Raw genomic sequence first — 13,503 nt, forward strand, 5'->3', positions numbered from 1 at the left:
TCAGCCCCTACCAGCATGGCCAATTGGCCATGCTGGTAGGGGCTGATGGGAATTGTAGTTCCTGAACATCTGGAGAGCCGCAGGTTCCCTACCCCTGACTTAGATCATTCACAAAAGAGAAAAATCCAGAGGAAAATTTTTCTCCCAAAAAGCTCAGGTGACACCAGACTCTAGGTTCTGCTGCAGGTACAAAGCAAAACTGTTTCCTCTGTGCCATCCCCAAAAATATCTTATTATGTTCTGTTAAATGGAAAATTTCAAAATCAGTTAAGTTACATACATCAACAGTATGAATGAAATTATGTGTCTCCTTGCTGATTTGTTCTCCTAAAAGATCTCAGACTACGGCGAAATGAGGAAATGTACAAGAATAGCATTGCATTAAGGATTTCTCTCACACATGCTCATATTCTTTAAGTTAGCTTTTGTAGAAAAAACATAATAATAATATAAACACACAAAATCTTCAATCGTTAAGGGCACTCAAAATTCACCTGGCACAACGGTGCTTTTCTATTGTAAAGATGCCTCTGGATCAACCACCAGTATAGTTTTTCTGCCATTTATCAGTCCAAAGAAGCTCAATGACAGAGCATGATGTGTACCGCTATCACGTGAACATAAGGAGCTGCCTTTAACTGGGTCAAATGCTCCATCTAACCCAATATTGTTTATCCCACCTGAGAATGGCTCATCAGCATCTCAGGCAAAGTGGGTCCTGCTACCTTCTTCCAGATGGAGATGTCAAGTATCTTCTGTACACAAAACCCAGACCTGGGATCTTCTATACACCACACACAATCTCTACAACTTCTCCTTGTTGTTTTCCTCAGCATTCAGCAATAACAGCTTTTGCTAAATTGAACATTATTCTGCATTTTCTATCATTATTTTTTACATTCGTGCCCCCTGCCAATTCAGTTGGTGCTCACCTGGTTCTGTTTCAATGTGGAAACCAACTTTTGCAAAGTAATGTTTTCTTCTTCAAGTTCTGTATAGTCCTGAAGGAGCCTTGCCTCTCTGAACTTGTATTCTCGTATTTCATCTTTCATCCGAATTCTCTGCAACTCCACCATTTCATTATTCTGGAGAAAAGGAAGGGCACAGGGGAATATAACTATTTCATTTACAGAAATGACAGAAGATAACATAAGGTGACACACAAGAAAAAATATAAGCCTTAAAATTGTTTTAGAAAATGTATCCAAGTAGCTGCTGTTCCATTTAGATAGCAGATCATTTCTGCTCTTTATCGCACTACCAGATCATCACCAATAAGCAGCACAGTTTCAAGATTCATTTGTTCCTTAACTGAAACAACCTATCTCTGTTTCCCCCACTGTTCCACTTCTCATTACTTTTAGTTGCTGGACATAAATGTTTGAACCTGAAATAAAATTGGTGTTTTTCTTTCAGTGATGCCCTTTCTCTAAGGGCAGAAAGCAGACGAATGATTAACAGGGTTTGTCTTGTAACAATAACTGATAACAACTTTGAGAAAGTAATGGAAGTTTACATCTCAATATAAGCGCAGGAATTTGTCATCGCTGAAAGTATAATCGCATTTAATCATATTTAATCGCATTTATTAGTCACTTATATTCAATAATCACGATACACTTATTCCTATGTTATACTGGTTATTTGAAGTTACTCACTGTAAGAGAGGTTTTCTAATAACTAATAACTAATAACTCTCAACCTGAACTGAATGAATAAGATCCAAACAACATGGATATCTACACTTTCTGCTGATTTGGCAGACCCTGAAGGCATAGGTACATAGCCTAAAACAAGCCCCTAACACATAACAAAAGGAGGCCTTTAAGGGTACACCAGCCAAAGCGTTCAGCAGTAAATCCTCCTGACTGAACCAAGGTTGGAGAAAGGGAGCTGAGTTAAAGGTGCATATATTATTAGTTAGGACAACACTTGCCTCTGTCAGTGCATTCCTCCTGTCAGATTCTGTGTTTTGCCATCCCGTCTAAGCGGGTGAAGGCAGGGGCACTGAGATGGCGCCAAGGGTCGAGGCATCGGGCGAAAGTTGTCTTAATAAAGTGGAAAATTGTTTAAGGGTTGTCCTGTAATTAACCCTGAGTTTAACGAGGCAATAAAATGAACATGTAATAAAGAAACGATCAATCTATGGGACATACCTCTCAGAGTTGGCAAAAGAAAACATCTCCATGTCAGAGAATCATTAGCCTGGCAAAATTATGACTGTCATTAAGTTTTTGTATGTTATTCCAAGGTGTCAAGAATTCTGTAATGTATAGGAATTTAATGACTTATCATGTGAAATTTGTCTATAAAAAGGACTGAATTTGAGTCTTTCCTCCCAGGGTGCTATTGCAACCTGTTTCTCTCTAATAAACTTACTAACTTCTTAAAATCATCTTCCTTGTCTGTCTCGTTGATTCTCTAAACATGAATTGGGTAACTTATCCTGTTCCCTCTAACAGGGATAACAAATTCATGCTTTAGTGTGCAAATAAAAGTCTCGTATAAATTGCTCACATGAAGAACTGAGGGAAAAAATGTGCTCCAGTAAAATATATGTAGAATTGTAATGAGTGACTGAAATAGCATGAGCTTATCCATTTTAGGCAGAATTGGTGTCTTGCTTCATATTCTGCAGCAACAACAGATAGCCAAATCAAGAACGACACCTTCTAGGGCATAGGTGTCAAACTCGCGGCCCTCCAGATGTTATGGACTACAGTTCCCATCATCCCCTGCCAGCTGTCACTACAGCTCCCATCATGCATCATGCTGGCAGGGGATGATGGGAGCTGTAGTCCATAACATCTGGAGGGCCACAAGTTTGACACCTGTGTTCTAGGGGGGGAAAAGTACAAGCCCCAAACTAGCAGGATTCCCTGGCTAACTGCCTTTTGTCATCTCCACTGTCTGTTTTCCTCAGAATTTATTTAGAAATCATCCACACCATCAGGAGCAAAAAAACACCTTAGCTTCTTCTCTGGCCATTTCTCCCTCTTGGATTTTTGCCTTCCCCTACCCTGTTGCCACACAACCACTCACTCATCCTCCCTGTAGGAAGCACCTCCCTTTAGAGCAGTGGTTCCCAACCGGGACTACGCATGTCCCCAAGGGTATAGTCCGAGTATTTGGGGGTACATGAAAAAAATTACATAATGGGTTTGCTAATATGAGGGTACAATTTTAGGGAAATGGGTTGCCAAAAGGTATGTGAGTAAAAAAAGTTTGCGAACAACTGCTCTAGATGGCAGTGTTTCCAAGCTAGGGTTCCCCATGCAAATGAAAACATGTAACATGTTTTTTTATAATAAATATTTTTACAAAGCTTACAAGTATTTTTATCTGTTATTAACTGGCCTGAGGTTTCAGAATGAAACGGGCAATAAATAAGACTTATCTCTTCCCTTTGCATGAACATTAATTTAGATATTCCCCAGTCTGATAAATATTGTGATGGTTTAAAACTCTAGAAGATGCATCTGTCTTGGAAATAACTTGTGGATGTTTTGAAGTTTATGATTACAATTCCAAATCTGTATATGCGATCACATTAGGATGGAAATACAACTCATTGCATTATTAGTATTGTAATATTTTATACCTCACTCTCATAGCTTAATCACATTGGGAAATAGGGCACATTTAAAACAATCACTCTATAATGCTGACACAGTCGTTCCAGAGTTCTAACTAAATACAACCCCCAGGGCCAACATTATTTAAATCTTCAAAAACACTCATTCAAATTTTTAAAGTGTTAATAGTGTTCTTGGCTGAAAAAATGTTTGATTGGGGAAATCATGTGCATTTTACTTATAGTGAACAAAACTATGTCATTAAGAATGTCAGTTCCAACATTATCTGCTTGGGTTTTTAAAGAAACACATGTGCAAACTGTACTTATATACAAGTATCTGCTTGTTCATATCTAAAGCGTCTGTCAGCCAACAAAAACCCTCACTGAATCCTGAAGCTTAAAGGTGGATTTGACTGGATCTGACCATTACAATGAAAGGTTGATGCCACTGTCTGACCTCTGAATGACACCGTGTCCTCTTCCCGGATGCTGACTGGCACTGGTGGTTGAGAATGACTAAAAATAAACAGCTTGAATGGCATAGAATAATACATCGAAAAAGCCATTAAAGTGGAGGGGATAGGTTTCTCATTATACGCCTTACCACCATTTTCTTTACACATTCTGGGCTTTTTGTTTCCCTTAAGGATGACTAAGGAAAGTCACAGAAGGAGCAATTAGATTGGATCATCTGAGCCAAGAACTTGTTTGCAGTTTCATGAGAAGTGCCAAACTGATAATGAGATCTGAGGTTTCAGTCAAAGGGAACTGAGGTATAAAGTGTAAACTCCATGGAGGATGGTATCTAAGGCTTACATTGTAATGCATAGTATTGCTGCTGGTCTCTGTATTGCATTAGACCAACATTCTGTTTGCTAGAGTACTATGTTTGTCCCAGAGAAGTAGACAAACTTATTGCTGTTCCCCAAGGGATTATACAAGCTATATCATTATAACTCAAAATGGGAATCAAAATACTCCATAAGCTATTCCTGGAGAGGGACTGAAAGCCAGCACAAAAGATTTCCCCCCTGAGGCTATTACCTATGAAATGGTGAGATTTCATTTTACAGTAGTCTAGAGCAGGGGTAGGGAACCTGCGGCTCTCCAGATGTTCAGGAACTACAATTCCCATCAGCCTCTGTCAGCATGGCCAATTGGCCATGCTGGTAGGGGCTGATGGGAATTGTAGTTCCTGAACATCTGGAGAGCCGCAGGTTCCCTACCCCTGGTCTAGAGCAAAGAGGATGCCTAAATGAATCAATTTGTTATTGTATCAGTTATCCATTGCTGAAGTCAAACATCTTTGTTTCATCATGCATCCATCTGCATGCACAATTTTACCAAGATTGTAGAAGCAAATGTTTCACAAGCTTTCTTCAGTGAAAAGTATAATGTAGGCAATAGGTAGCTATAGAAAGAATGAGAGTATAGTCTCTCTGGCCCTTTCTGCACGGGCCTCTATGCGCCCTCACACCGGCAAGAATTCTGCCGGCGTGGGGGTGGAGGCCGTTCGCACGCAAGCGTGCAAGCGGCCCCAGCAGAGGCCGGCGCAGGAGAGGCGGCTCCGCACGGAGCCGCCTCTTCCCCATCCCTCTCCCATTTACCTCGTCGCTGTCGTTGCCCTGCTGGCCTCCCAAGCCACGCCCATGCTGCCCTCCGACCTCCAGGGGTCGGAGGACAGCGAGGGAGGGTCTTAGGAGGACAGCAGGGCGGCTGGCAACGACGATTAAGTGGTGCGGGGACGGGAAACAGCGTGTTCCCGGTGGTGCTGTTCGCACTGCGTCGCCGGGAACACGCTGTTTACTCAAAAACTACCCTTTAAACGGGTGTTTTTGAGGGCGGCCTGACGCCGCCGTGAGGGAGGGGAAGGGGAGCCAGGTCGGCACTGCTGCGTTTCAGCAGCACCGCCTGTGCGAACGGCGGCCTGGGGACGGTGTTTTTGCCGTCCCCAGGCCGCCGTTTTTGGCCCGTGCGGAAAGGGCCTTAGCCATTTCAGTGCCTGTAGTAAATTGGTCCGGTGTACCTGGTGTCAAGACCAGTCGTTTTGCTGCATGGTCTGTCTCCAGGGGAGGCCAAGAGGTTGTGGCATCTGAACAGTATCTTTTTGTACTGAGTTATACTGCTTATATTAGAGTTTTGCTATGTAAGAATGCTCAGGCTTCATTGTAATGCCTTTCTCCGGCACCTGGTTTCTTATGAGGTTTGACCTTGAGGATTGGAGCAGGATTGTGAATGAGTTAAGGGGAGAGATGCTGCCTAGCAACGGGGGTTAGAAGGAGGGGGGCACAGCCTCCCTTGTTGGGGCAGCTTGGCATGAAAGACTGGTCTTGGCAAATATCTTATAATATAACCTGCTTGAGTTCCAATTCAATACATTTATTTTGTTCCGATCTGAGTCTGTTTACTGGAAAAGCTATGGAACACAACACTGGCTCATGAAAGCCAAGTTACACGTTTGGTATAGGTACTTCTTTGCATATGTAGCTAGAACCAACATGGGTATGTTTTTTTTTCAAAACCCTACAGGTTAGAAATGGTCACTGGCCAAGCTGGAAGCAATGAAATGAATAAGAACTAGCTCTGTGTCAAAAAACATGCAGGAAATAGCAGTGAAATTAGGAATGAAGAAACAGCAGTGAGATTAAAAGGTATTCAGGCTTGGGAAGCATAGTGATTCAGGAGTGGGGTAGGAGTCATGAAAATTACAGTAGTATAGAAGCAGGTGGGAAGAATACAAGAATGACATCCACACACACAAACACACAAGTGTTCCAATACAGCTCACTGATGCCCCCAGCCCCACATTGTCCCAGGTTCCCAAACCCTGACATCTGCCTTTTACTTTCTTTTTCCTTATTGAATCATGTTGTAGTGGGGGAAAGGGAGAAAAGCCTTGAAAGTGCTTGTGGGGGGGGCGGAGTTTACAAAGCAACAAGCTGTCCCACATCAGTCTAAAAGTGGAGCTTGGTACCATACTTCACTCATAGTAGTAGTGCCAGACATATGGGGAAAGTAATATACAAATCTTGTACATTTTCTATTGCCCTATATGTCATCGGCTTATCTGAAAATCTGCCAGATCCCTCCCGGGGTTTAGCACCAGACATCATCCACCTAATTAATTAATTATGGAAGGTTATTGCTGCTATTGTTTTTATTGTTTTCATTGGGATTATTCGATTATTTTGTAATGTATTGTGTACAGTTGCCTGTAAAACCGCCCTGAGCCCTTCGGGGGTAGGGCGGTCTAATAAATAGAACAAACAAACAACAACAACAACAACAACAACAATAATAGCAGTCCCCGGAGACAGCAGGGTCATTGAAAAATAACACAAGGAGGTCACTAGATACCGCGATTTGAAAATCGAGCTTCAGCGTCTATGGCACAAACCAGCTGAGGTCGTCCCAGTGGTAATCGGCACGCTGGGCGCCATCCCGAAAACACTAGGGCAGCACAACACTGGGATCCGCACAAATACTACACCGATACATTACAACTTCCTAGGCCTCTGGGTGAGGCTCGAATTGTAATGAATGGCCAACAACCAGCTAAAGATCTGGCAGCTATGAAATCTACAATAATAATATTAATAATATTATTAATAATAATAATAAATTCTGAAAAGTATTGGCTTTTTAGAGGATAATATTACTGGTGCAAAACCAGGCAAATGAAGCTAAATTTTCACTGATAACATCTGTGAATAATTTATGGCTTTGTTTCTGGACAACTTTCATTATGCCTCTCAATATAGAAGAAATTGGAAACTTCTGCATCAGGACACAACCTATATAAAAACAAAGCTTTTGCTTTGAAAGTAAGAAGCATTTATCTGAAGTAATATGTAACTAAAGAGAAAGCTATCCTTACTAATAGAGATGAGTGAGCACTACTGGGAAGCGTGACTGCTGATCTACTTCTTTTGTGCATCGATTTGCTGGTTAAAAATAACTTAGGTCAATCCAAGATGGTTCAAACCATGCGGTAGATAAGTCAATTGCTGGCAGCATTTTGTGCTTGCTATTAGCTGCTGAGGTGACAGTTTTTTAAAATAAAAAAGCTTTGCAACTTGCTCTGGATTCTTGAGAAACAGTAGGGCAGGTTCCAATCTATTTTACACCTTATGATTTTTCAGTGAGTTGTGTAGATGCCTATATTTGTTCACAAAAAGAATAATAACATGCCTGCCTGCTGTCACAGATCTGGCAAGGAATACAGTATGTTGATCTTGACTGAAAAGATCATAGAAGGTACTTCTCCAAGCCAGAATCAGGACTGGACTGATTTTTCACCAAAATACTGGGAAGTGATAAATAGAAGCAAAATAAAGAGCAAATAGGTCATAGAGTAATACGGCCTTAGGTACATATAAACAGTCTAACTAGCTCATATCTATAATTAATATTGAGGTCCACATTTAAAAAGTGTCCAAGAACAGTATGTCCAGCGAATGACAGAAATGAGATATCCCTTACAGAAAAATCTGTAATTATTTCTGAAATTCATTGTTATTATAGTAGCAATATATTAATATAGCATTTAGATAATTTTAGAGGATATCTCATCTTATAATGTTTGGTGGCATTGTATTATACCATACGATCCACCTGGAGTCTTATGCCCCTTCCGCACACGCAAAATAATGCGTTTTCAAGCCACTTTCACAATTGTTTGCAAGTGGATTTTGCTATTCCGCACAGCTTCAAAGAGCACTGAAAGCAGTTTGAAAGTGCATTATTCTGCATGTGCGGAATGAGCCTTAGTGAGAAAAGCTGGCTACAAAACAAATAAATACCATTAAAGGTGACAATAATAATGTCTTAATAAAGGAAAAAATGGAGGCAAGGGTTCGCAGATATTAGTTGCTCGTGTACTACACACATAATAAACCAGATATGTTGTTGGCCATCCCTCTTGTTGGGAAATTAATTATTTGTATCAGAAATTCCAAGCAGATGCTTAAGGCTCCTCAAGAGCATGGACAACCTTGCTGGAATTCTTTTTGCTGTGGAGTGTAATTGATTTATTGCTTACTGCCCGGAGTAACTTGAAACCAGCTCATTTTGAATCTGGGTCACATTTAACACACAATGCGGGCTTCACCAGAACTGAACACTATGTCCTGAGGCATGTTCCCTTCCTCCAAACCCTTTCTAAACAATTCTTTGCTATGTCCAGTTTCAAGATTTTTGATGAGCACAAAATCTCCCACATGTGCCCTTAAGTTGGTCCTAACCAAAGGTATGGATTGTACTCTTTTCAAATACTTGAATCAGTTTGATAAGCTGAAGTACTATACATATTTATGAGAAATTAAGGACCAAGAAGAAAAAGAAGAGTTGGATTTATATCCCGCCTTTCTCTCCTGCAGGAGACTCAAAGGGGCTTACAATCTCCTTGCCCTTCCCCCCTCACAACAAACACCCTGTGAGGTGGGTGGGGCTGAGAGAGCTCCGAGAAGCTGTGCCTAGCCCAAGGTCACCCAGCTGGCATGTGTGGGAGTGCACAGGCTAATCTGAATTCCCCAGGTAAGCCTCCACAGCTCAAGTGGCAGAGCAGGGAATCAAACCCGGTTCCTCCAGATTAGAGTACACCTGCTCATAACCACTATGCCACTGCATAGTTTTCTGATATAGTAAACTTTGTAGATTTGTATTTGCCAAAAGCAAGTACTCATAAAGAAGAAGTTAAGTAAACAGCAGACAATGGCCTTCTCTGCAGGCGCAGCTTACCACAGATTTTCCCAGAGGTCAAACCTTTTGTCTTGGAAATATTTTCTGTGAAATCATTCCGCACACCTCCTTTTCCACCAGTGTTTTGGGTCCCCCCACCCCCGTGCCTCTTCTGGTGCATTTATTCCACATGCTACTGCTGAGAACGTATTGTTCCTGGTGGTGGTGGGATGTCATGACACAGAAGAATTCTCCCCCCTTTTCTTCTTTTGCATAGGTGCTCTATGAACGACAGGCAACTGGACACCATTGCTCTCCCCAGAGGCAGGAAAAAACCTGAGAAATCGGAGTGTTCCAGCAGACCTAGGAAGCAAAAGAATAATGTATTCCTGCATCCCTGATTGGTTACTGGAAACACCCAGATGTCCTTGAGCTCAAAGGGAGAAATATCTGGGACTTATTTTACTTAGATGCCTGAAGTATTTTATTTAGATATTTGAAGTATTTTATTTTGACTTGCCAAATGTTTTGATTGCCAACTGTCTTTAAATTTTTCTTTGAGTCTTACCTTCAACCTATTGCATTTTTTCTTGCCCTCACAGCAACAACTGTGGTGGAATTCTTAGTGTTAGATAACACTCTGAGGATAAACCTCAGTTTGCCCAAATACCATACTTTTTCTTAACCCAATTTACCTCCTTCAGGTCCTGCACGATAGCCGTCAGTCGTTCGTTCTCTGCATGAAAATTGGTAACAACAGCCCTACTTTGTTTCAGTTCATTCTGCATTTCCAAGATCTTCCCCAGATAATAGGCCTCCTTTGATGCCGACTCCTGGAGGAGAGTCTCTTCCCGCGTCTCGCCATCTTCAGCAACTTTACGGTGAACTGTGAAGGACTGTCCAAATGCCTACAAGAGTGAAATAAAGACTTATGAAACAACGACAATAAAAAAACTACACTCAGGTATATGTTGAAACATTTGGAAGAGAGAGAAAATACTTGATTACCTATAATTAGGAACGAGGCAAAAATCCAAAGAATGAAATGAATGAATTAATGAAATTCTCAGTCAGTATGCCTCAAAGAGCAGTTCAGCAATGAAACTAGCTGCCCAAGGAGGTGGTGAGTTCTCCTCACTGGCAGTCCAAGAGCTGGATGAACACTTATTAGGTATGCTACACATTAGGTATGCTTTAGACTGATCCTTCATTGAGAAGGGAGTTGGACTAGATAGCCTGTATGATTCTACCAGTGTAATTCAGAAGGAGGAGACCAGTGGTGGGATCCAAAAATTTTAGTAACAGGTTCCCACGGTGGTTGGATTCAAGCTGTGGCGTAGCGCCAATGAGGCTGGGTGGGGCACGACGGGGGCGTGGCCGGGCATTCCGGGGTCGGGGCATTCCTGGCCGGGGCTGTGGCAAGGACGCAGCCACTGCACCGGTCCTTGGGCGGGAAATGAATGCACGCAGGCTGCCACGCACGCCGGTGCACCTCCTGCTAGACTGCTTCAAGTTCTGTGTGCTACTGCTGAGAAGAGGGGCATAACTAAGGCAAAAATCACGTGGCAAAATCACCAATTAGTAACCCCCTCTCGGCACACACAAATAATTAGTAACCTACTCTCGGGAACCTGTGAGAACCTGCTGGATCCCACCTCTGGAGGAGACTGAAAGGACTCTGGAGGCGGAATGACCCCAGTGCCAGGCTATATGGCACTTATGCCAGTGTTGGGCAGCGCAACATCCAGACAGCAAGGCAGTCATGGCACCAGTTTTCCTCTGGCATAGGAGCCCACATCAGTGCCAAAGGAGGCATTCCCATGGCAGAGCTAGCTTTAGTTGGCTTCCTGATCCCATTCAGCCCAGGAATGCCCCCTTTTGTCAGGGTGGATTAACACCGACAAAAAGGTAGGTGCCGCCCAGGGAGAAAAACATAGGGGTTTTTTCAGATTAGTTAGGGGAACTTCACGTTTCACTCGCTGGCTGTGGCATCACAATCCTCTTTGAAGGCAGTGTGGCTGTGCCACAGTTGTGCCATCCCTGGCCGTGGCACAGCTACCTCTCTGGATTGCACTGCCCACCACCGGTCAGTCTCTGGCATACAGCCTGCACTTTCCTTCGCCATCTTTTCATCAATAGAAATGGTACATCAAATTAAATCCACCTTCTTGCAAATGTTATTTATATAATCCACAGAAAATGTGTAATATTATGTGTCATATGAACCAAAATAGAATAAAAATGTAATTACAACCCACTTTTGCTATCTTGGTGACTTTTAAGTATAGTTTCCTTAGAACGTTGTGAATTCAGTGTTGCAGGATAGCAAAAATATGTGTCAATTTAGCTGTCTGACCCAAGGGCTGCAAAATCTAAAACAGCCATAGCCAGCAAACTGTTAGATAACATTTTGATTTTTTTAAAGGACCCAATGTAAAATAAGAAAACAGTTAACCATGACTGTGTCAATATCCTATGAAATATGAAATGGTGGTGAATGTGACCTAATTTCTTTAAAGCATATCTATATCATTAATGGTATTGAAAGATTGGAGAACTAAACAGCAAAACTATTGAACACCCCAGATATTTTGGTCATGTAATATGCTCTAAGTAGGCACTCTGCATTATTACTGAGGAGTAGAAGCGAGAGCTCTCTCCAGTCTTCATTCTGATGGGCACTGTGCTAGTTATACATTTTAAAAATCAATAGTTTAGCTTCATCAACTTATTTATACGGTTTGCAACAGCTACCACAAATTAGCTGAAAGTTAGCGTCCATTTATACAAAGAAATAGGGGAGGAATATTGAAGACTATTTCAAAGGTATAAATTAGTGTGATGGAATAGTACTGTAAAACTAGCAAAATCACACATGGCTGTGAAAAGCATCTTTGCCTTTTGATCTCCTGGAGGGAGGACAGGAAACTATGCAGAGGTGCTAGGATGAAACTTCAAAGGCCTAAGTTACCTCATGGCCTGAACAGAGTTTTCCTGAGAAGGGGAAAACAAAGGTTTTGGAATTCCATCTTGAGACGTGGCCAGAGAAACATCTCTGGGCCATGGGTTCCCGGAACGGGGACAAAGAACCAAAAGGGACGTAACCAGCTAAGCAATCCCTTAACCGCAATCATGTTTTATTTCTTTTATTTCTGTTTTTCAATAAAAATCGTTGAGACCTCAGCTGGTTGGAGTTATTGGAGAAAAGAACCCAGGTTTTAATGAAACAAGCGTGGCTCTCCCAGGCTTGCGTTCATGATAATTAGTAATAGACAATTAACACTTAAATGTCCTTTATCTTCCGTAATGCTTATTTAGTGTCATTACATGAAACACGCTTTCATAGACTTATTTTGGTCCATTAGTTGCACTTTCCTTTTTTATATAAATAACTTCATTTTCAATTTTGGAAGAATATACAGTCCTCTAAAGAATTTACATTCTGATGGGTTTAGAAAGTAATTGGACAGAACTAACCCAAAAATATGGAACTGATTGGGAAACTCAATTTGGAGGTCTGAAATGACCAACCAGATTATGATCAAGGAGAGTACCTGTGCCCAAAAGAGTCAGTGGCTGAATACGCACAAGGCATCTGACGTGTGATGGGGGCAAACGTGTGTTGCCGCAAGATTTCTTGTATGGATGCATTTCTCCAAGCCCCACTTTCACTTTCTATTCTCTCCATGGCAAATGAGACCACTTCTAGCACAAATTTAATTTTGCTTCACAGCCAGCCCTCCTAGTCTCACATTCCCACCCCCATTACCTTGCGCTGCTTTGCACGCTTCCTCCTCTGCCCTTCTAAATGTTTGTATCGATACATTGATAGGGACAACACAAGCAGGGTCTCTTTCTGGATCCACCCCACCTCTCCTGCTCTGCTTCTGCCCTCTGATGATCAGGGAGGCATTTTTAAAACTCTTTCAGACAAGCTTCAGTTTTAAAAACAAGTCTCTCTCTCTTTGGCTTTTGCGAAGCAACAACACAAGCAGGGTCTCTTTTTGTCTCCACCCCACCTCCCCTGCTCTGCTTCCTCCCACCCCAATGATAGGGATGGCTTTTTACAACTTTATTTCAAACAAGACAGTACTTTAAAACAATTTTCTTGGCTGCAGTAATGGCAGGAAGAGAGAGAGGGGAGGGGAGGGGGATCTAGCACCGTGGTGGCGAACCTTTGGCACTCCAGATGTTATGGACTACAATTCCCATCAGCCCCTTCCAGCGTGGCCAATTGGCCACGCTGG

At 42.1% G+C, this 13,503-nt stretch overlaps 1 protein-coding gene across 1 annotated transcript; it reads right to left on the bottom strand.

Annotated features, from left to right (window-relative positions):
• Positions 1-932: 932 nt before the first annotated feature.
• On the bottom strand, positions 933-13,082 carry LOC125425429 (protein bicaudal D homolog 1-like; the record flags this gene model as incomplete). The annotated part of the gene is made up of 3 exons (XM_048483038.1): positions 13,026-13,082; positions 9,952-10,164; positions 933-1,085 (listed from the first exon to the last, which is right to left on the bottom strand). Coding segments are annotated over exons 1-3 (423 nt in total), but the record flags the coding sequence as incomplete, so codon positions are not given.
• Between the last annotated feature and the right edge of the window lie 421 nt (positions 13,083-13,503).

This window comes from Sphaerodactylus townsendi, unplaced genomic scaffold (genome assembly GCF_021028975.2).
Source record: "Sphaerodactylus townsendi isolate TG3544 unplaced genomic scaffold, MPM_Stown_v2.3 scaffold_455, whole genome shotgun sequence".
Classification (NCBI taxonomy): domain Eukaryota; kingdom Metazoa; phylum Chordata; class Lepidosauria; order Squamata; family Sphaerodactylidae; genus Sphaerodactylus; species Sphaerodactylus townsendi.